General features: G+C 39.7%; 1 protein-coding gene and 2 pseudogenes across 1 annotated transcript in view; 2 read left to right on the top strand and 1 right to left on the bottom strand.

Moving 5' to 3' along the window:
- The window catches only part of LOC111143980 (DENN domain containing 6A), a 61,258-nt gene extending 58,970 nt beyond the window's left edge, over positions 1-2,288 (top strand). The window contains exon 20 of the mRNA XM_022498035.1: positions 29-2,288. Coding sequence (XP_022353743.1) covers positions 29-160 — 132 coding nt within the window. The 3' untranslated portion in view covers positions 161-2,288. The remainder of the gene's footprint in view (positions 1-28) is intronic.
- A 3,632-nt stretch (positions 2,289-5,920) lies between these two features.
- Positions 5,921-7,345, bottom strand: LOC111143966 (annotated as a pseudogene).
- A 2,379-nt stretch (positions 7,346-9,724) lies between these two features.
- LOC111143735 lies at positions 9,725-10,869 on the top strand (annotated as a pseudogene).
- The last annotated feature ends 13,404 nt before the right edge of the window (positions 10,870-24,273 follow it).

The raw sequence follows: 24,273 nt of genomic DNA, 5'->3' as shown, positions 1-24,273 counted from the left end.
TAAACGCTTCCAAATGTTCCTTCTGTAGTTGCAGGCGGATCGAGAGCATTTACCTGTGAAACCTGACACTGTGGAAAAGTTACGGACACACATAGATGCAATTATCTTAGCATTGCCAGAGGACCTACAAGGCATACTGCTCAAAACGGGCATGACATGACATTTGCCAGAATTTTCCAGCCAAAAAGGATTGTGCACCATGAAGTATACTGACATTTCAACCCAATGCACAAAGGAGATGTCTCAACCTGGAAAATAGCCGTGAATGCTAGCTACAGGGTGGAAAGACTATACTGACTAAACAGACCTTTTTAGTGCATTATTTTTAAAAATGGATATCTGTGGTGGTTCCACTTTAATACTGAAACACTGAAAGGCATTTCTATATTTTTAATCATGTTCTAAAGTGCTCTTATGGGAGACCTGTGGGGCCATCAGTATAAGTGATTCCAAACTGCAGTGCTGGCATTGCAGATATTTTTTTAAATTGGTGCTGCTTTGCCCAATCATGTAGAAAACTCAGGGGGATATAAAAAGAACATTCACACTGGCTGTCTTCTTAAGAAGAAGGAAAAGACTGATCTGTCCGACTGTAGTTAGAAGTAATTAATGCTTTTGTCGTGCCTTCTGTTGTCCTACATGTTTCACAAAGCTCAGCTGCTAGTCTTGAAACTTTTTCTTAACTTGATTATGATACCTAATTTTATAAGGCATTCTTTTGATAATCACTGCTTAAAGATACATTTCTTGCCTCCATCATGTTTATTAGTAGTGCCCTGATACAGTTTTTTTGGTGTTTTTTTTTTCCCCAGTTGTCCTGTAGGTTTCATTTCATTATATTCTGTATCATTTCAAGTGTAATCTTACCAGTTTCTCCAAAGGCAAGAAAGCATCTAATATTAATTATGGAAGAATTTATTTCTTCTTACCATTTACTAGTTGAACCTGTTTAGGTTAATTAGCTTGGATGTTTTTTAGAGACATTCTAATTGTAAATCTCATAATCAGCTGTTTTTTAAACTGAATTATTCTCATTTCAAAGGCATTCATAAACGTTTTATGTTATAGTCATGTAAGTGATTACAAGATTAGTTTTCAGCATTATTTGTTTGATAGGGTTTTTCCCCCCAGATTAATTTTTTTCAGAACACTTTCCCTACTGTAGTTAGACATGGGGACTTTTGCCTAAATCACTGTTATAGCTCGTTTTTTGTTGTTGTTTTTGTTGTTTTGTTTAAACAATACTACCTTGCCAAAAATAGAAGATTGTGGTTAGGTAGAATAAGGTTGCTTGGTTTGTGTTTGAATAGGAGTGTCCTCCAGAAGCCACTATTTAAAATAGCCACACATGACACAGCACATATGTAAATAGCTGTGTCTTGAATTGCCCTCTCAAGCAACCAAATTTAGTTGTATGTGTTTGTAAGAGAAATGGCTTCAGAAGCTGTCTCTTGTTTCCTGTTAATGCAACTCCTAAGGGCACTCCTGACCCAGAAAGCCTCTTTGTGTTTGTAACTGTGGTCTTATACCTAAATGTGCCCTTTTCTAATGGATATAGTCTCTTGAAGCATACCTCAAAGTCATAGAGAGAATATGGCATTTGAAAGAAATCATTTGCCTTGGATCATATGAGTTATTTTGTGAAACAACACTGTCCTTATGGAAAAGGGGCAACTACTTTTATATGCTAAAGTATTTCATATCTTTCTGGGAAACCTTATTTAGGTATAAATGATCATCTTATTATTTTTCAAAAAGGGGTATTTTAATAATCTTACATTTATATGCAGTTTGTGACCAGAATTTGAAAGTTGTTAGTGTCATATCAAGGATCTTTTAAATTATACCACTATAGGATGCATCATTTCAAGTTTATTTTGCACAGCTAAAGAGTAGCAAAAGATGCCAAGTAGCATAATAACAGTATCTTCATATTTACTGTGTTTAACTAAAACCTAACATGTGTTGAAAACCATATCATATTTACCTGGTTTACCTATTAATTTCAAATTATGTACTTGTAAAATTAACTTAAAATTGCATTGGGAATCTGAGAAAGACTGGTAACAATTTTTTGTATGATTTTCAGTGTTGTCCTTTTTTTTTTTTTTTTTGAGGAGACATTGTTAAGATCTAAAACCTGCCGTTTAATGTTTATCTCCACCAGCATCAGAGGGAATCACTGCTTTCAGTGATGTAATGCCTAGTGCCTACTGTTTTCATGAAAAAGAGGTTTTATGAAGGCATTTATGGTCATTACTGAAAAAGAATTAAAGGCCTTGGATGTTAAAGCACTTGGATGTCTTGTGTTGTTTCTCAGTAAGTTTGGAGTGCTTGAGAAAATGCATAATAAATGAAACTTATGCATTAGGAGATTCCTTTTACTTCCAACTTATTTTTAAAAATTCAAATGAAAACCTTCTTCTATTTACTATGAACAAGTGAACAGCAGTCTGGTATAATAACAGATCAATGAAGTCATTTCATATCCTTGTTGGCAGTGTGTTGATTTTATGAAATGTTCTGATGAAAAAATTTTAGCTTAATAGGTAGGGAGCTATTGTTGGATTCTCCCTTATTTACTACTTTTTTTTTTTTTTACCTTTTTTTAAAATCTCAAATTACTTTTATTTCTTCATATCCCTTTTTTAAAGTATATGATACTATCCTTTGGATTTTAATTTGTTGATAATTTATTGGCTATTACTGCCTTTTGAAGTTACTGGGTAATATCCTTAAAAGTGTAAAAATATTTCAGTACATTTAAGAAAGATTCTGTTAAAATCTCTTCTTTTGTTTTCATATGCTCACAACTTAATTCGTTATTCTTTTCAGAACAAAACAAAAAGTAGTCTTTATTACATTGTTATGATACAGTTCAATATGCCATGCAATGTAATTACATATATGACTTCATCCTTACAAAATTCCTATTATAAGGCATGCACCTTTTTAAAAATTTTATTTATTTATTTTTGAGAGAGCACACACACAAGCGGGGCTAGAGACACAAAGAGAGAGGGAGAGAGAGAATCTTAAGCAGACTCCATGTATAAAGCCTTATGTGGGGCTCAGTCTCATGACCCTGAGATCATGACCTGAGCTGAAATCAAGAGTTGGATGCTTAAACAACTAGGCCACCCAGATGCCCAGGCATGCACTTTTCCATTCATATTTCACAGATAAGAAAACTGAGAACAGAATGGTTAAAAATCTTGACTAATGTTATATGACTGGTAAGGGTAGAACAGGACTTGAACAATTGTCACAACATCCTGCTTTGAGCTATATATTTTGTATTTATATTTTTCTAAGTAATTATAAGTTTCATTTAAAAATATGTATTTGTATCAAAATAATACATGCAAGAGTTGAAGCAACAAGAAGTAGAAAACAGTCTAATATAACAAGCAAAAATAATTTCGTATACTATCTTTCAACACCAAACTGCATACTCCAAAGATGAAGTTTTTAACTCTTCCTATTTTAGTTCATTCTAATAATTCTGAACATATATTTATATCTCACTTCCTTGATCTACCAATTTTAGTATCTGTTAATGGTGTTTTAACTGATACTACTGGGTATATTTCATTTTGTTTTTATTTAAATTCAATTAATTAACATAGTCTATTATTAGTTTCAGAAATACAGATCAGTGATTCATCAGTTTTATATAATATCCAGTGTTCATTACATCACATGCCCTCCTTAATGCCCATCACCCAATTACCTCATCCCCCCAGCTACCCTCAGATTGTTTCCTATAATTTAGAGTCTCTTAAAGTTTATCTCCTTCTCTGATTTTGTCTTTTTTAATTTTTTCCTCTTTTCCCCATGTTCCTGTTTTGTTTCTTAAATTCCACATATGAGGGGAACCTGGGTGGCTCAGTGGGTTAAGCCTCTGCCTTCGGCTCAGGTCTTGATCCTGGGGTCCTGGAATTGAGCCCTGAATCGGGCTCTCTGCTCAGCAGGGAGCCTGCTTTCCTCTCTCTCTGCCTGCCTCTCTGCCTTCTTGTTATCTCTGTCTGTCAAATAAATAAAATAAAATCTTAAATTCCATAAATGAATAAGATCATGTGATAATTGTCTTTCTCTGATTGACTTATTGTCTTTCTCTGATTGACTTATTTCACTTAGCATAATACCCTCTAGTTCCATCCATGTCATTGCAAATGGCAAGATTTCATTTTTTGATGGCTGAGTAGTATTCCATTATGTTTACATACCACATCTTCTTTATCCATTCATCTGTCAACGGACATCTAAGCTCTTCCCATAGTCTGGCTATTGTGGACATTGCTGCTATAAACATTGGGGTGCGTGTGCCCCTTCAGATCACTACATTTGTATCTTTGGGGGAAATACCCTGTAGTGCAATTGCTGGGTCATAGGGTAGCTCTATTTTCAACTTTTTGAGAAACCTCCATACTGTTTTCCAGAGTGGCTGCACCAGCTTGCATTCCCACCAACAGTGTAGAAGAGTGCCCCTTTCTCTGTATCCTCGCCAGCATCTGTTGTTTCCTGACTTGTTAATTTTAGCCATTCTGACTGGTATGAGGTGGTATCTCATTGTGGTTTTGATTTGGATTTCCCCAATGCCGAGTGATGTGGAACACTGTTGCATGTCTCTGTTGGTCATTTGGATGTCTTCCTTGCAGAAATGTCTGTTCATGGGGCGCCTGGGTGGCTCAGTGGGTTAAAGCCTCTGCCTTCAGCTCAGGTCATGATCCCAGCGTCCTGGGATTGAGCCCCGCATCAGGCTCTCTGCTCAGCAGGGAGCCTGCTTCCTCCTTTCGCCCTGCCCTCTGGCCTACTTTGGATCTTTCAAAAAAAAAAAAAAAACTTTAAAAAAAAAAAAAAAAAAAGAAATGTCTGTTCATGTCCTCTGCCCATTTCTTGATTGGATTATTTTTGGAGGGATGTTGAGTTTGATAAGTTCTTTATAGATTTTGGATACTAGCCCTTTATCTGATAAGACATTTGCAGATATCGTCTCTCATTCTGTCTGTTGTCTTTTGGTTTTGTCACCTATTTCCTTTGCTGTGCTTTGTTTTTATACACCTGCATTTTACAGGCTTCCTTCTTTTAGCATAACTTGGGGAAAAATTTAATTACTAACTTCCTAATATTAGTCCTCTAAAAGCAGCTGAAGAAGATAAAAAAAAAATCTCTGATTATGGATAAATATTTAAATAACAAAATGTGTTGTCATATTAATGACTAAATTATAATTAACAGTTTGATACCCTTCCATATATGGAAGATATATTACTTACATGCCATCTGCAACTTGATTGAATTGTGGTGTTTATAATTATACCAATAGAAATTAGCACTTATTAATAAAATAGAGCTCCTAGAGTTTTTTTTTCAATTACATTTCCCAGTTTGTTTGAAATCAATAAAGCATGGCAGGAGAATTCTACTTCTGTTACTTCTGTACTTTTGAATACCAGCCTTTCTCTGTTACCCACTACTTGAATGCTCTGCTGTGCCTTTCTTCAAATTAAGATTACCATTGTCAGGGGTGCCTGGATGGCTCAGTTGGGTCAGGCATCCAACTCTTGATCTCAGCTTAGGTCTTGATCTTAGGGTTGTGAGTTCAAGCCCTGTGTTGGGTGCTGAACATGGAGCCTACTTAAAAAAAAATATATATATATATATATATATTTATATTTATATATTTATATATATATATAGTGGGCACGCCTGGGTGGCTCAGTGGGTTAAGCCTCTCCCTTCGGCTCAGGTCATGATCCCAGGGTCTTGGGATCGAGGCCTGCTTCGGGCTGTCTGCTCAGCAAGGCGCGTACTTCCTTCTCTCTCTCTTCCTGCCTCTCTGTCTACTTGTGATCTCTCTGTCAAATGGATAAATAAGATCTTTAAAAAAATTATTGTTGTCTAATAATCATAGGTCTCATTCTATTTTACTGACTTTACCACTAGGCTTAGGTTCTTCTGTTTCTGTTTGCCTCCCCATTTTCTTTGTCATCCTACCATCATTTGTTTAGCCAATTAGAAAGTTAAACTTCATGGATCCTTTATTTTTTCCTGTTCATGTTTTCCATACTAACCAGTATAAATACATTGTACCATAAATTACTTGCAGAATTACTTTAAAAAAATAGTAACTTTATATTCCAGAATTGTTATAACTTACCATTAAGTGAATAGATTTTTAGACTTGAAGAGGAAACTATTGAAATGATTGATTATAATCTAATGAAGTGGATAAATATTTTTATAGCCAGAGGCTCTGGTGGTAGAACCTAGCAATTTGTGTTCTTAAAAAACAGCTTTATTGAAGTATAATTGACAATTAACTGAGGCATTTAAAGTGTACAATTTGTTAAGTTTTGACATTTGAATATACTCATAAGAGGCACCTGAATGGCTCAGTGGGTTAAGTGTCTGCTTTCTGCTTAGGTCATGATCCCAGCGTCCTGGGACTGAGCCCCACATCAGGCTCCCTGCTCAGCAGGGAGTCTTTCTCCCTCTGCTCCTCACCCTGCTTGTGCTCTCTCTCTCTCAGATAAATAAAAATTAAATCTTTAAAAAAATTTTTTTTAAAGTGAGTACTCCCATACATCACCATAATCAAGATAGGAACATATCCATCACCCTCCAAATCACCCTTCCCTTATGCTCCTTTGCATTCCTTCCTACCTTCCTTCTCAAATAATCACTGTCCTGTTTTCTATCACTATTGATTAATTTGTATTTTCTAGAGTTTTATATAAGTGGAATTATATAGAATGTACTTTTTAAAAATCTTTTTTTGTCTTTTCTTAATATGGTATTTATTTGTCCTCCCTCTGCCAAAACCTGAGCCAACCGCTTTCTCTAGCCTGCCTAATGATATATAGGAAAAAGAATATACAGAGCAGATGAGACATGGGAGAAAGAGCCATGAGTGGTGGAGAGGGCTCCTTAACATGGTGAAGAGGATAGGAAAGACTACCATCTGGCAAAAGAGCCCCATGGAGTCTGAGAGGGAAAAGCCCAGAATGGCACAGGAGAAGAGCTGTTGCCTCAAAAAAAAGTTCCTGGCATAACCAGTGATGAGGCTCCCAAACACAGTCCCAAGCCCAGCCCCAAAGCCAGCCATCCCGCTGTGACAGCCGCCGCCCTGATGAATGTAGCTACTGTTCAAAATAGCACTGGCTTGGAAGTCACAGCTAGGGATAAGTGAGGCTGCCCAGCCCCTGAGGCTCTCGTGGACAGTGTCTGGTTGTTTTAGCACTGGTGCAAAAAGTGGTCAGCTCAGCAGCTGAGAGTTGCTCCTGACTAGTGAGGGCATGGAGACAGATTTGGTACACATGTACATTTTCAGGGAGAGAGGGGCAGTGTAGAAAGGGGTCTAACTTCTTTCACTCAGCATGTTTTGAGATTCATTCATGTTATATGTATCAAAAGCTCATTACTTTTATTGCCGAGTAGTATTCTATTATATGGCTATAATAAAAATGTCTTATCCACTCACTTGTGGATGGATATTTGGATCATTTCTAGTTTTTTGACTGCTATGAACACTCATGTACAAGTATTTATATAGACATATATATCCTTTCCTGTGGGGCAAATACCTAGGAATTATATGAATAGGATTGCTGGATCATATGGTAGGTGAATGTTTAACTTCTTAAGAAACTGCCAAACTTTTCCAAAGTGGTTGTACTAATTTGTTTCCACCAGCTGTGTATGAGTTCCATTTTCTGCACATCCTATGCAGCACTTGGTATGGTCGGCCTTTTCAATTTTAGCCATTCTAATAGGTTTGTATTATTATCTCACTGGCATTTTAATTTGCATTTCCCTAATGACCTGTGACATTGAACATCTTTTCTTATGTTTATTACTTATGGTTTTTTTGTTTGTTTGTTTTGCTTCTGGGTTTTTTTGGTCAAGTGTCTGCTAAAATCTTTTGCTCATTTCAAAAACTGAGTTGTTTAAGGGGCACCTAGGTGACTCAGTTGGTTAAGCATCTGACTTCGGTTTAGGTCATAGTCCTAGGGGCCTGGGCTCAAGCCCTGCGTCCAGCTCTGCACTCAGCAGGCAATCTGCTTGAGATTCTCTCTCTCTCTCTCCCTCTTTCTCCCTCTGCCCTTTGCCCTATTGTTACATTTAGTTAGCCACTGTTTTTATATTGTTAGTTTTTGATGTAGTGTTCAATGATTCATTAGTTGTATATAATACCCAGTGCTCATCACATGTGCCCTCCCTAATACCCATCTTGATACAAGTTCTTTTGCAGATATATGATTTGCAAACATTTTTCCCCAGTCTGTGGCTTGTCTTCTCATTTTCATAACAGCATCTTTTGAAGAAGCAGAAGTTTATGAATTTCTATGCAAATTCTTCCTGGGACTTTGACTGGAATTGTGTTAAATCTGTAGATAAATTGGGGGAGAAGTGACATCTTATTTATATTGCCCCCGGATCCATGAACAAAATATATCTCTCCATTATTTATATCTTCTTTAATTTCTCCCAGCAATATTTTGTGGTTTTCAGGGTACAAATGTTTCACATCTTCTATCAGATTTATCCCGAAGCCTGTCTTATTTCTGATGTTATAAATTATATTATTTTTAAAATTCAATTTTCAGGAGTGCCTGGGTGGCTCCGTGGGTTAAGCCTCTGCCTTCAGTTCTGGTCATGATGTCAGGGTCCTGGGATCAAGCCCCATATCAGGCGCTCTGCTCAGCAGGGAGCCTGATTCCTCCCCACCCCGCCCCACTTTCTCTGCCTGCCTCTCTACCTGCTTGTGACCTCTGTCTGTCAAATAAATAAAATCTTTTAAAAAAATAAAATAAAATTCAATTTTCAGTTTTCCATTCAAAATTTAATTCAAAATACTGTTAATTGACTTTTGTATACTGGTATTGTATCCCACAACCTTAAAAAAACTGATTTACTTGTCCTAGTAACTTTTTTTTTATAGAGTCCATCATGTTTTTTATCTAGAAGATTATACTATCTCTGAACAAAGACTACTTCTTTCTAGTAGATGGCTTTTATTTATATTTCTTGCCTGATTGCATTGCCTAGAGTCTCCAATACAATGTTGAATAGCGCTGGTGAGAGTGGAAATCTGTCTTGTTCCTGATCTTAAAGGAAAGCATTCAGCCTTTTATAATTAAGTATAATATTAGCGGTAGGTTTTCTTGTAGATGTCCTTTATCAGGTCAATGAAGTCTTCTATTCTTAGTTTGCTGAGAGGTTTTTGGTTTTGTTTTGGTTTTTTTGGTTGTTGTTTTGTTTTGTTTAGATCAGGAATACAGCTTTGGATTTTGTTAAATGCTTTTCGTGGATCTGTTGAGATGATCATACGGTTTTCCTTTCTGAGTTTGTGAATAAGATTGGTATGTTAACATTGACTGACTTTTGAATTCTAGACAAACTGTATTCCTAGGATTAAACCACTTTGTCTTGATGTTTTATCCTTTTAATACAGTTTTGGATTTGACTTGCTAAAATTTTGCTTAGAATTTTCGTTCCTGGGACTGGGTGGCTGGCACTCTACTGGGTGCCTCGCCTTGCTACCTGGCCTGGCCACTCCTTGAGGGCACCTTAATCCCCCTCCCAGGGATGGTGCCCCCAAGGATGAGTCTGTCCCCCACCACACTGACCCTGGGCCCCTGCCACCACAGCCACCTCAGAGCCACGCCCACCTTGACAAGCTGGTAGGAAGTGGCTGCCCCCCCCCCACACCCCTGCTCCACCTAGCACCCTGAGGAAGCAGGACAAGGCAGATCTGCAGATGAAGAGCCCAGAAAAGAAGCAAAGGAGGTCAAATACTCAGGGCCCTGCATACTCATATCTGACGGAGTTTGCACCATGCATGACTCCCATGGTGGATCACCTGGTTGCATCCAATCCTTTTGAGGATGACTTTCAGAGCCCCTAAGGTAGGGGGCACAGAACCCCCGCTTCTTTGGCAGTCCTGTCCCCTTTGGAAGCTTCTGTGTACAGGGGGCATGGCAGGCCAGCTACTCTCAGGCTATGGTTTTGGGAGTGGAGGATGTCCCCAGCTTCTTCATTGATAAACCTCCCTTTCCCTCACAACCCTATGGGCCCTAATTTTAACATAAACACCACCTCCCACCCAGGGCCCTGGCTACTCACCCCCCAGGCAACATGAACTCTCCTAGCCAACCCCTCAACCAGCCTCTGGGTCAAAACTTCAGCCCTCCTGGTGGGCAGATGATGCCAGGCCCACTCGGAGGATTTGGCCCCATGATCTCACCCACCATGGGACAAACTCCCAGAGGGGAGCTGCTTCCTTCTTTCTCTCCCCCCACACTTTGTGCAGCCAGGAGCTTTTAATCTCCTCCAGAGACCTGGTCAAGGGCTCCCCTGCCTGCCTCCCAATACAAGTTCCTCCTTGGTCCAGACCTGGCTTTCCTGGCCCTGGTTAGGACTGGGGGAAAGCCCTTGAATCCACCTGCCCTCAGTGCTTTTCCCCAGGAACCTCACTCAGGCTCCCCAGCTGCTGCTCTTAATGGGAATCAGCCCAGTTTCCCCCATGAACAGCACTGTGGGGGAACTCTAGATCCCAACAGTCTGGCACCCGCCCCTCCCAGCAAGGCAGGTGGGTGCTCAGGGCCTCGCCTCTCCCAGGCCCGGTACACCTATGTGGTGCCTGCTGCAGTGAGGTGAGTGATGGCCAGCATACCATTCTGTGTGAGGCCTCCTGCAAGAAGTGGCTCCACCACAAATGCACAGGTGTGACAGAGCATGTATGGGTTGCTGACCCCCGAGGTCTCCACCATCTGGGCTTGTGATCTCTGCCTCAGGACAAGCAGATCCAGTCTGTACATCTGTGATGGTGTGGCGCAGCTGGTGGCTGCTAACAATGGGTGACACTGGCGAGGGTGATGGTTTCCAAGTCTAGTTCTTGGTCCTTGTTTCCACTGGCTTCCCATTCCCATGGGGCAGAAACACAGTGGCTCCTGGGGGCAGAGAAAGAACTGAGGGCGGCATGCAAAAGAACCTGGATTGCTCAGTCTTCTGGAAATTTATTTATATGTATTGCAGTCTACAGAGATCCAGGACGCCAAAGCTGAGCCAAGCATTGTGGTGGCTACAGTCTCTGAAGGCCTGCGGCAATGACTGCCAGAGAACAGAGGCTGGAGGAAGATCTGGGGGCAGGGGTCTCCTCTGTGCCAATGATGGACACCCCAGGACCCATGCCTAACCCTCCTCTCTAGCCCCACAGCCTTAGTTTTTGCAGGGATGTTAAAGGTTTCTGGCCAGAAGAGTTGGGATCCAATCCCTGCAGTATCCCTTTCATGGGGTTTAGGAGACAGCTTTAGGGAATAAATGGGGAATTTTCCTTTTTCTTACCCATCCCTCGCCTCCTCCAAGACTGACCCAAGTCCTACCCCCTTAAAGAACCAAACAGCTTGAAGAAGCAAGAGAGGTCATGGCTGGGGCAGTTTCTTGGTGATTTGGGGCCTTAAGACGGTGGGTAAGAGATGCCGTCCAGACACGCGTCCCTCATACCAAAGCCACCAGCCCTTTCTCAGCCTCTCCTGGGCTTTTCTCCTAAAGACCATATTTTTGCCCCAAATTGGGATACGTGGTCTGACAGACCAGAATATTTGAAGTGCAGGCTGTTCTCGGACCTGGACTCCGGCTGTACCCTGCTTCCAGGCCTTGCCTGTTTCTTGCACGCTGGCATCAGGACTTTGACCTGCTGTATTTGGGCTCCTGTATTTCTCTGCCTCCCTGGCTTGATTGAATGAAAGCTTGAAGAGGCACAGAGCCCTTATACCTCATCTCCTGTTACAAGGATCCCTGTCCCAGCCTGTGGGTGAGGGAGGCAGTGGGACTGTCATTGCCATGGTCCGGAAATGCGCTCCAGAGTCTGGATGTGTTTTGCTTCTCTTTCCTACCTTTCAGTCTGTCTTCTTGGGCCTGGTGATCTAGCAGTTATTCTTCTCAGCCAGTCCTGCACTGGGCTTTATGTGTTATTATTTTATTTTTTAGGCTTTGCCTGTCAGAGATGGGCCTGGGGCCTGGTAGAAGCCTGAGGTAGAGGTAGAGGGGCCCTACCTCTCTTGTAGCTCTTTTTTTTTTTTTTTTTTTTATTTGTCAGAGAGAGAGGGAGAGAGAGCAAGCACAGGCAGGCAGAATGGCAGGCAGAGGGAGAAGCAGGCTCCCCGCCAAGCAAGGAGCCCGATGTGGGACTCGATCCCAGGACGCTGGGATCATGACCTGAGCCGAAGGCAGCTGCTTAACCAACTGAGCCACCCAGGCGTCCCTCTCTTGTAGCTCTTGGCAGACATTCCTCAGTGGGGTGGAGAAGGCAGGCACAGGTGTGGCCCTGGGAGGAGTTGGTGGTCCCCGCCCCCTTCTCTCGGGACCCTAGTACTGGAAGAGAAGACACACACAGATACTGCAGAACTCACTGGCCTGTCCAGGTGGAGCCAGCAGCTTTAGAGGCTGTGAGAAAGAAGGGAGAAGCCTCTGGGCTTCTCTCTTCCAGTGTGCCGTCTCCCTTGTGCTCCCCTTGCCCTCGCCCTGCTCAGCTTTGTGTTGTGTAGTGGTTCTGTAGGCTCCTCTTTTTTTTTTTTTTTAAAGATTTTATTTATTTATTTGTCAGAGAGAGAGAGAGAGAGAGCGCCCGCGAGCAAGCGTGGGAGAACACAAGCAGGCAGAGCGGCAGGCAGAGGCAGAGAGAGAAGCAGGCTCCCCACTGAGCAAGGAACCCAATGCGGGACTCGATTCCAGGACCCCGGGATCATGACCTGAGCCGAAGGCAGCGGCTTAACCCACTGAGCCACCCAGGCATCCCTGTTGGCTCCTCTTTTATTTGTTGCTATTTTTGTGATGTCATCCCCTGGGCCCATCTCCCCCCCCCTTTTGTAAGTGGCTCCTGGGGGGAGGGGTTCTTCCGCTCAATCCGTCTCTCCCTCTCACTCCCGTACTTTTTGGAAGAAAGTAGGGGTGGCAGACAATGGGGGGTCGTTTGTACAGTTGGATTAATAAAATCCAATCCCCTCCCACCAAAGAATTTCTGCTTTTGTTTTGGGTATTGGTGGGTATTAGTTTGCAGTTTCTTTGTAATGTCTTTGGTTTAGGCATCAGGCCTCAGAGAGTGAATTGTAAGAGTAATGTCAAGATGGTTTTGTGTATTTCTTAAATGTTCAGTAATATTCACCAGTGAAGCCATTAGGACCTGGAATTTTCTTTGTGGAAAGGTGTTCACACTCAACTTAAAAAAATAGATACAGGGCTGTTAAGTTTATCTGTTCCTTCTTGAATGAGCTTTGGTAGTCTATGTCTTTCAAAAATTTTTCCAGTTTCTTTTTTTTTTTTTAAGATTTTATGTATGGATTTGAGAGAGAGAGTGTATGAGGGAGAGGGAGCAGGAGCAGTGGGGAGAGGTAGAAGGATAGAGAGAGGCAGCCTCCCCGCTTAGCAGGGAGCCTGTAACAGTGGGGCTCAACCCCAGGATCCTGAGATCATGAACTGAACCCAACCAAGGCGGATGCTTAACCCACTGAGCCACACAGGTGCCCCCCAAATTTGCCAGAGATATTTAAGCTGTTGCACTTATGGGCATAAAATTATTCCTAATATTCTCTCATTATTGTTTCACTATCTGTAGGAACTATAGGGATGAGAACCTTTCTCATTCCTGATATTGGAGGCTTATGAATTTTATTAATCTTCTCAAAGAATTAGATTTTGGTTATATATTCTCTATTTTTCTATTTTCCATTTCACTGATTACGACTGTTGTCTTTCTTTTGCTTACTTTGTTTTTGTTTTTGTTTGTTTTTTTTTTTTTTTAGTTTCTCAACGTGGAAGCTGAGGTCATTGATCTGAGATCTTTTCCTCTTCTCTAATGTAGGTTTTTAGTGCTTACATTTCCCCCTAAGTACTGCTTTAGTAGCATCCCATAAATTCTGATAGATTCTATATTTATTTTCATTCATTTCAAAATACCTTATAATTTCCTTTTTGAGTTCTTAGATGGATCCATGGGTTAATTATTATTATTATTTTAAGATTTTATTTATTTGACAGACAGAGATCACAAGTAGGCAGAGAGGCAGGCAGAGAAAGAGGAGGAAGCAGGCTCCCCGCGGAGCAGAGAGCCTGATGCGGGGCTCGATCCCAGAACTGTGGGATCATAATTCACTGAGCCACCCAGACGCCCCTCCATGGGTTAATTAGAAGTGTTATTTACTTTCCAAACATTTGTAGATTTTCCAGAAATCTTTTTATTGATTTCTAATTTCATCTCAGTGTAGTCCAAGAAAATACTCAGTATGTGTTGAATCCTTCTAAATATATTAAGATGTGTTTTATGGCCCAGAATATGGTTTATCTTAGTAAATGTTTCAGGTGTGGAGGCCGAGAAAAATTAAGGCCATCCCACCTCAGGTTTAGCCTTAGCATAAGTACAGCCATCTTAGCTCCGGCAGCCATCTCAGACCCATGTGCCCAAAGGCTGAACTTTCCCCTACTTTACTTTAGTTCTAAGGACCCTCACCCTGCTTTAGTAAAAAGAACCCCCACCCTGCTTTGGTTCCAGAGACCCCTAACCTGCTTTAGTAACAGGAAGCCCCACCCTGCTTTAGTTCCAGAGACCCCCACCCTGCTTTAGTAACAGGAAGGCCCACCCTGCTTTAGTAACAGGAACCCATAAATACCCCTGCCTTAACTAAGCTCAGGGTCCAAGTCCCTACTCCGGGGAGTCGGGTATACTTGGGCCCAAGCTTAAGCTTGTTAAATAAACCCTTGTGTGATTGCATCGGTGTTGGCTCCTTGGTGGTCTCTCGGACGCGAAAACTTGGGTACAACTCAAGTACACTTGAGAACAGTGTGCATTTTGCTGTTGTTTGGTGGAGTGTTTATAAATGTCAAGTTTGTTGATAGCACTGTTCATGTCCTTGCTGATTTTCTGCCTACTCGTTCTCTCAATTATTAAGAGAGGCCTACTGAAATCTCTTGACTATAAGTTTTATATATACTTTGCACTGAAATCCACTGTTTGATATTCATAGAACTTCAACTTTCTTTTGACTAGTGTTAGCATGGTGTATCTTTTCCATACTTTTATTCTTAACCTATTTGTTACCTTTATATTTAAGATACTTTTTTTGTAGATAGCATATAGTCTGTTGTTGCTTTTTTAAAATCCAATCTGACAAATTTTGCCTTTTAATTGGTGTGCTTCTACCACTGACAATTAATGTGATTATTGATATGGTTAGATTGGAATCTGTTATCTTGCTATTTGTTCTCTATGTCTTAATCTCCTCTTTATTCCCCTTTTCCTTTTTATCTGACTGCTTATGAATTAATGGGCAATTTTTTTTTATCTCATTTATCTCCTTTGTGGGACTATTGGCTATAACTCTTTATTATTTTAATGTAGTTATGCCCCTACAGCTCATGGATACTCTCCATGTTTTTGTCTTGTTTTATTACTCTTCTATCTCTCTGTCTTTCATTCTGGATAGTTTCTGATGCTATGCCTTTAAGTTCATTAGTCTTATGTATTGTCTAATCTGCTGTTTAATTCCATCTAGTCTATTTTTCATCTCAGACATTGTGATTTTTATTTCTAGAAACTTGATGTATGTCTATCTTATGTCTTCCATGTCTCTATTTATATTTAAGATAACATTGTGTCAGTTCTGAGTTGGTTTCACTGGTTATCTCATTATTATGGGTCATGTGTCCTGACTCTTTGCATACCTGATAATTTTAGATTAGATGCCAGAATTTTACCTTGTTGGGTGTTGGATATTTTTGTATTCTTATAAATCTTGAGCTTTGTTCTAGAAATCAGTTAAGTTACTTGGAAATGATTTGATCCTTTCAGTTCTTTTATGATTTGTTAGGTAGGTCTAAAGCAGTGCTAAGTTTATTTAAAGTTTTTATTTAAATCACAGTTAGTGAACACACAGTGCAATATTCATTTCAGGTATACAATTTAGTGATTTAACACTTCCATACATCATCTGGTGCTCGTCTCAAGTGCCCTCCTTAATCCCCATCACCTATTTAACCCACCCCCACCCACTTCCCTTCTGGTAACCATCAGTTTATTCTGTATAGTCAAGAATCTGTTTCTTCATCGCCAAAGACAAAAGCAAGGGCAAAAATGAGCTACTGGGACTTCATCAAGATCAAAAGCTTTTGCACAGCAAAGGAGACAGTCAACAAAACCAAAAGACAACCAACAGAATGGAAGAAGATATTTGTAAATGTCTTATCAGATAAAAAGCTAGTATCCAAAATCTATAAAGAACTTATCAAACTCAACACCCAGAAAACAAATTGGATTATACTGGATTATCAAGAAATGGGAAGAAGACATGAACAGGTATTTCTGCAAAAAAGGACATCCAAATGGCCAACAGAGACATGAAAAAGTACTCCACATCACTTGGCATCAGGGAAATACAAATCAAAACCATGGTGAGATACCACTTCACACCAGTCAGAATAGCTAAAATTAGTAAGTCAGGAAACAACAGGTGTTGACAAGGATGCAGAGAAAGGGGAACCCTCCTACACTGTTGGTGGGAATGCAAGCTGGTACAGCCACTCTGAAAAACAGTATGGAGTTTCCTCAAAAAGTTGAAAATAGAGCTACCCTATGACCCAGAAGGGGCACATGCACCCCAATGTTTATAGCAGCGATGTCCACAAGAGCCAAACTACGGAAAGAAACTAGATGCCCATCAACAGGTGAATGGATAAAGAAGATGTGGTGTGTGTGTGTGTGTGTATATAAATATATATATATATATAAAATGGAATATCATGCAGCCACCAAAAAACAGAAATCTTGCCAATTACAACAATGGGGGTGGCTGGATGATGGACATTGGGGAGGGTATATGCTATGGTGAGCGCTGTGAATTGTGTAAGACTGAAGAATCACAGACCTGTACCCCTGAAACAAATAATACATTATATGTTAATAAAAGAATCTGTTTCTTGGTTTGCCTCTTTTTCTCCCCCTATGAACATTAATTTCGTTTCTTAAATTCCACATACAAGCAAAGTCATATGGTATTTCTCTTTCTCTGATCGACTTATTTCACTTAGCATAATACTCTCTAGCTCCATCCATGTCATCGCAAATGGCAAGCTTTCATTCTTTTTTTTTTATGACTGAGTAATACTCCATTGTATATAGATACTACATCTTTATCCATTCATCAGTCAATGGACATCTGGGCTCTTTCCATAATTTGGCTATTGTTGATAATGCTGTTATAAACATCAGGGTGCATGTAGCCCTTCAAATTATATTTTTGTATTCTTTGGGTAAATACTAGTAGTGCACTTGCTAGATCATAGGGTAGCTCTATTTTTAACTTTTGAGGAACCTCCATACTGTTTTCCAGTGGCTGCATCATTTTGCATTCCAACTACCAATGCTCAGTTTGGCAGTAACTATTCTTCATGATTGAGGCAAGACCTTCTTGAGCACTCTGGCTACTATCTTATGAATTATGAGTTTTTCTAATCTGGCTGATAGGAACAGGCATTCTTCCCAACCAACCCCAGGCACTATTCCTTTAATCCTTTCTGATGGTTCTTTCCTTGGCTTTGAGTAGTTCCTCGCATGCATGTGCTAATCAGCGCTCCACTGATTGGTGAACTTCCTGCAGATCTGTACAAGGGTTTTTGTATAAGGGTTTTTGTTTGTTTCTATGCTGCTCCCTTCTCTATGGAATTCTGTCCTAAAGTTTGGTTTCCCCAGACTTTCAGCTCAAAGAGTTCACCAGGCTACCCAATGTTCTCCTAAAATGTGGCCTAAAAATACCCTCAAGGCTGTAAACTGGAGCAATCTCAAGTTCAGGGCTCACTGCATTTGTTTTCTGCTCTCAAGAATCATTGTCCTTCATTGCCCAGTGTCTTGAGAACTATTGTTTCTTGACTGGAAGCAAGGGTCTGAAGCAATTTTGGTTTAACAGCCTTCCAAGGAATTCTGGTGCATGTTAATGGTTGAGGACTAGATAGATCTATGAATTGAATGTTAGGTGATTAATTCACTAACAGTCTCAACCACCATGAAGAAAGGATTACATGAATCAGTAAATCTAATATTTGGAGGAAAAAGATTTTATATAAGGAAATTCATTGACTTCTGTGCTTTGTACCATGAAAGATATGTCAGTAATTGTGAAATATTTGAAATATTTATACAGTCTAGATAGATGGAGATTTGGGCAAGGAGAGGAAGATTTTGTGAAATTAACCTTATTTCATTAATCTGCTATGGTACATAGTAGTCAGACATTTAGCTTTCAGCTACCTAATAATTTCTTTAACTGTGAAGTTTTTATAAATGTTAAGTGGTAAATACAAATGTGAGCAGAATTAGTGGCGTTAGGCTATGTATCTACCATAAAATCACTCTGCTTTAAAGCAGCAGAAAACCATGGTTAGGTTAGGTTCCCAGTTCTTCTGGGAATTGGGAATGTGACTGCTGTAAATACTTTGAAGGAAACTAATCAAGTTGTTGCATTCCTTATTTTTAAAGTTTCCTGCAAGAAACTTTAAAATAATTTAAGATATGTGTAAAATTTATGCCACCTTTATTAAGCAGGTACAGCAGAAGTAAATTTAAATTGGGGAAGTAGGTAAGTGTTGACTTTAATAAACTTTACCCAAATTATTAAAAAAACAAAAACCCAGGGTGCCTGGGTGGCTCAGTGGATTAAAGCCTCTGCCTTCGGCTCAGGTCATGGTCTCAGGATCCTGGGATCCAGCCCCACATCGGGCTCTCTGCTCAGAGGGAGCCTGCTTCCCCCTCTCTCTCTGCCCGCCTCTCTGCCTACTTGTGATCTCTCTCTGTGTCAAATAAATAAATAAAATCTTTTTTTTTTAATCTAAAAAAAACAAAAAACAAAAAACAAACCCTGACTCCTAGGAAAGATGAGAGCATAGATTCAGATATACAAGCCTCCCCACAAAATCATATGGAATATAAAACTGTTTTTTTTAGAAGACTTAATAAAATGCACTGAAACTAAGGAAAGTTCTTACTACATGGCAGAGGCTTTGAGTTGCTGAGAGGTAGCAGGTTGGGCCAAAATATCCAAAGACTGGGAATTCACACACCACTCCCCTCCTCTCTGAAGGAGAAAGTGGGTGGACAAGATTCTCTGTTGAAGCACAGATACTTTTCCACTATTGCAGATAAATAACAATATTCAGAGAACAAGGACTTTAAACAAGTTCAGTGATGAATTACAGTTAGAGAATGATATAAAAATGGAGTTTTGAGAGGTTGGAGGAAATGAGGTAAAACCAAATTACACTATTGTGGCCTAGAAACAGAGCTGAGCCATTCTTGAAGAGAGCAGCAAATGGCATGGATTAAACTGTTGAGAAGAATAAAGCAATAATGTTTTTTAAGCATGTATGGAATATAGTAAGTGCTCAGTAACATCTGTTGTTGCTATTACATATTAGCACTATTTATAGAATATATACTCAAGTGCTTTGAAAAATTTAAAGGAAGTAATATGGTTTCCTTAAGAAGCTTGCATTCTAATGTAACATACACATAAGCAAAAGTCATTACATTATTAAACCCATGGAACTGGAACATATGAAAAAAAAAAAATCAGGGGCGCCTGGCTGGCTCAGTCAGTAGAGCATGTGATTCTCAGTCTAAGGGTTGTGAGTTCAAGGCCCACATTGGGCATGAACTCTAAAAAAAACAAACAAAAAACCCAAAGCCAGACAGGGAACCCGATTGGCTCAGTTGGTAGAGCCTGTGACTTTTAATCTTGGGAGTCGTGAGTTTGAGTCCCATGTTGGGGGATTTTATTAAAAAATAAAATCTTCCCGGGCGCCTGGGTGGCTCAGTGGGTTGAGCTGCTGCCTTCGGCTCAGGTCATGATCTCGGGGTCCTGGGATCGAGTCCTGCGTCGGGCTCTCTGCTCAGCACGGAGCCTGCTTCCCTTCCTCTCTCTCTGCCTGCCTCTCTGCCTGCTTGTGATCTCTGTCGGATAAATGGATAAAATCTTTAAAAAAAAATAAAAATAAAAATAAAAAAATAAAATCTTCCCAAAAAATCAGACATGAGGGAAACATACCTAATGTAGTGTGTTGTTCATGAGTTGGGGCAACCTCAAAATACCTTGCTCATAATTGTTAGGTTAAATGAAGTATAGGACTTGCTACATGATATGCGATCAATAAACAGTAACAATTTTTTTCTTTGGGGCTCAATTTTCTCATTTTTAAAAAGACGGCAGTGAGTATACTGATTAATAGTGTTGACATCAGAAAAAATAGGTTCTTTTTTTTTAAAAAAAGATTTTATTTATTTACTTGAGAGAAAGCACAGAGGGAGGGGAAGAAGCAGACTCCCCACTGAGCAAGGAGCCCAATGTGGGGCTCAATCCCAGGACCCTGGGATCACGACCCAAGCCAAAGGCAAATGCTTAACCGACTGAGCCACCCAGGCACCTCAAGAAATGGGTTCTTATCCCAATTCTACTGCTTATTACCTGTGGTGGATACCTTGGCAGGGTATTTAGCCTCTCTGACCCTGATTATTCTTATCTTTACAAAAGAGACATTTCAGTAGGCCATTAACATCCTGTTCTATAACCTCTATTAGCTATTTGATGTATGGCATATCTTAAAAGGAAATCTGAAAAATCTACTCTGACATCTTCATTTGTTGTTTTGTCTGTATTTGTTTGTTTGTTTATTTTTTGCTTTAGGTTTTGGGTGCTAGAGATGGACATCAGAACTCCTTCCATCTATTTTGCTTAATTAAACAGATTTGGAAGTAGTTATGAGGAAGGAGACCCATTTTCCTTTGTCTTGAGAAATTTTTTTTTTTAAAGATTTATTTATTTATTTATTAGACAGCGATCACAAGTAGGCAGAGAGGCAGGCAGAGAGAGAGAGAGAAGCAGGCTCCCTGCTGAGCAGAGAGTCCGATGCGGGGCTCGATCCCAGGACTCTGGGATCATGACCTGAGCCGAAGGCAGAGGCTTTAACCCCTGAGCCACCCAGGTGCCCCTGTCTTGAGAAATTTATTAGAATCAACTCGGAAAGACACATATAATCAGGTGAACATTGTTTTAAGGAATTCTATATAAAATTCAAAAAGACATAAAGGCTACTTAAAGGGTACAAGGATTTTTTTTTTTTTAATCTAACAAGCCTCCAAAATGCAATTTTAAGTTACTCAGCTGGTAAGCAACTTATTACATGTACTTCCAGTGCAAAGGAAGGTTCTTTTCAAGGAAGATACAGTCTTTAATTCCATTTAAGTTAAATTCTAGGAAAATGTACAAATCTCTTAGGTAACTGTATAGACTTTTAGTTATTACAAAATTAAACAGTATTTTGCTTCACACCAGAAATTATTAATTTTAAGTATTAAAGTCTAAGTACAAAAAATATTGCTTTCTCTTTGCATTTTTCTGGTGCTCTTTAAATGTTGAACATTTAATTACATTTAATTTCATGTTGCTTGTTATTGCTGGAATATCTGGACTTTTTAAAAGGGCAGAATAAACCTAGTGTAGTATACAAAATTGCTTTACCTTATTATCCACCAGAGTAAAGTTTTTTCTTTTGAGTGCCCAGGGCATTCTGAGAAATAACAGTTGAAGTATAGTTCTACCAAATGGAGCTATACTCAGAAGGCCTTCAACAATACAAAATATCTTACTCTTTTTCAAACTTTTTATATTTTTCTTATTCAACTCCATCCTGCAGAATGCATGAGTTGAAATAAGCAACTATAGAACCTCCTAGGATAGAACTGTTAGAAAGCAATTAATACTTATCCTGGCAATGGGTCTAATTACTGTCTTAACTTATCCTTGTGAATTTATAAAATTGTAGCAAAAGCAAAATTGGAATATTTGGATTAGTGATCAGCAAAGGCAAATGGTGACTTAAATATTTTTTAAAAAACTGATGTTTCCAGTTTCTCCATTACAAACAATGCTATAATGAACATTGTTTGAATGGGACAAATTTTTTTTTTAAGAAGATCTTATTTATCTTATTTAAAAAGGCACTGAGAGCTGAGCCCACTTTGGGGCTCCATCTCACCATCCTGAGATCAGGGACCCTGCTGAAATCAAAGAGTCAGACGCTTAATCGACTGAGCCACCCAGGTGCCCCTGAACATAACAAACTTGAGAAAAATTTTCATTACCATAAATTCCTGGAAGTGGAATTTTTAGATCAAAGAATACGCATGTTTTACAATTTTATAGATCAGTTAAGTAAGTTATTTTATGTAGCTACAAAGGAATGTAGCTTTTTAAAACAATGGTTTTATTTATTTATTTGACAGAGAGAGAGACAGTGAGAGAGGGAACACAAGCGGGGGGAGTGGGAGAGGGAGAAGCAGACTCCTCACTGAGTAGGAAGCCCAATGCAGGGCTGGATCCGAGGACCCTGGAGTCATGGACCTGAGCCGAAGGCAGATCCTTAACGACTTAGCCACCCATGTGCCCCTGGAATGCAGCTCTTAAAAAGAGTAAGTTGTTGGGGCGCCTGGGTGGCTCAGTGGGTTAAGCCTCTGCCTTCAGCTCAGGTCATGATCTCAGGGTCCTGGGATCGAGCCCTACATCGGGCTCTCTGCTCAGTGGGGAGCCTGCTTCTCCCTCTCTCTCTGCCTACTTGTGATCTGTCAAATAAATAAATAAAATATTTTAAAAAAAGAATGAGTTGAATCTATAAATACTGATATTTTTAAATGTCCATTGTATATTATTAAATTGAAAAGGAATTGCTTAGCAGTATAAAATCCCTTTAACGTTTATATAGAGATGTTAGTATTTCAGGGAGGAAAATGTGGAAGAATATATGTCAAAGAGTGGTTGACTCATTTATCAAAGTCAAAGATTACTTTTTAAATTATATACATAATGCATGGATAAATACTTCTTGTAAAAATAAATTAATACAGATAAACAAACACTTGTACTCAAATGTTCAATCTTATTCATAAAGCCCAATTTTTTTAATTTTTAAAAAGACTGTATTTATTTATTTCACAGAGAGAGACAGCGAGAGAGGGAACACAGGCAAGGGGAGTGGGAGAGGGAGAAGCAGGCTTCCCAGCAAGCAAGAAGCCCAATGCGGGGCTTAATTCCAGGACCCTGGGATCATGACCTGAGCTGAAAGCAGACACTTAATGACTGAGCCACTGAGGCACTCCAAAGCTCAATACTTTAAACAACCCAAAGTCTATGAATTGGTGAATTGGTGAATGCATAAAAGAAACTGTGGTATACCCATATAGTGGGATACTACTCAGTAGTGAAAAAGAACAAAATATTGATACACGCCATAACACAGATGAATCTCAAAATCATTATGCTAGGAGGGAAAAAAGCTATCCACAAAAGACTACATATTGTATGATTTCATTTATATGAGATTTTGGCAAGGGCAAAGCTCTTGTGACGGATCAGTGTTTGGCCAAGGGCTGGGGGTGAGGGAAGAGGATGAGTACAAAGGAGCATAAGGGAACTTTCGGGGGTAATAGAAATGATTGCTATCATGATTATGGTCCTGGCTATGCTACTGTATACATTTGTTTATATTCATAAAATTGTACAGTTAAAATTGGTGAATTTTATTGCATTTCAATAAAAGCAAAATGTTTAAAGTACAGATTAAGTTCTTCTGATTACTGCACCAAAACCAGGTTCCATTACTTCCTGGGAAGGCCGCCTCCTGCCTCCAAACAGGTTAAACAGGTAACGACCATCCCTACTGCAGATGTTACTTAAAAATTCTTGTTCTGCATTTACAGACACAGACTCAAATACCCACTGGAAATCTACATTATTATACTGTTTTACAGTACGTAGTCATTATTTGGCGTGTTCCACTTACTGTATCTTGGAGAACTTTTCATCAGAATTTATAATTCTACATTATTCTAACTTCTGATAGTATTACGTTGTATGAATATAATATAGTTTAGTTAGCCATCCCCTCTATCACTCAACCATATTTGAATATCACGGTGTGCCAACTCCAGGAAATATAACGGCATACAGAAATGGCATACGTTTTCAGACAAGTAGGGTAGGGAGGAAGACTCAATAATATATGTGAAGGGGTGCCTGGATGGCTCAGTGGGTTGAGCTTCTGCCTGTGGCTCAGGTCATGGTCTCGGGGTTCTGGGATCAAACCCCGCATTGGGCTCTCTGCTCAGCGGGAAGTCTGCTTTCCCTCTCTCTCTGCCTGCCTCCCTGCCTGCTTGTGCTCTCTCCGTCAAATAAA

The sequence above is a fragment of the Enhydra lutris genome, unplaced genomic scaffold (assembly GCF_002288905.1).
Source record: "Enhydra lutris kenyoni isolate GAN:26980312 unplaced genomic scaffold, ASM228890v2 scaffoldscaffold10, whole genome shotgun sequence".
Classification (NCBI taxonomy): domain Eukaryota; kingdom Metazoa; phylum Chordata; class Mammalia; order Carnivora; family Mustelidae; genus Enhydra; species Enhydra lutris.
The sequence above is the reverse complement of the archived record's forward strand: the minus strand, read 5'-3'. Positions and strand labels throughout refer to the sequence as shown.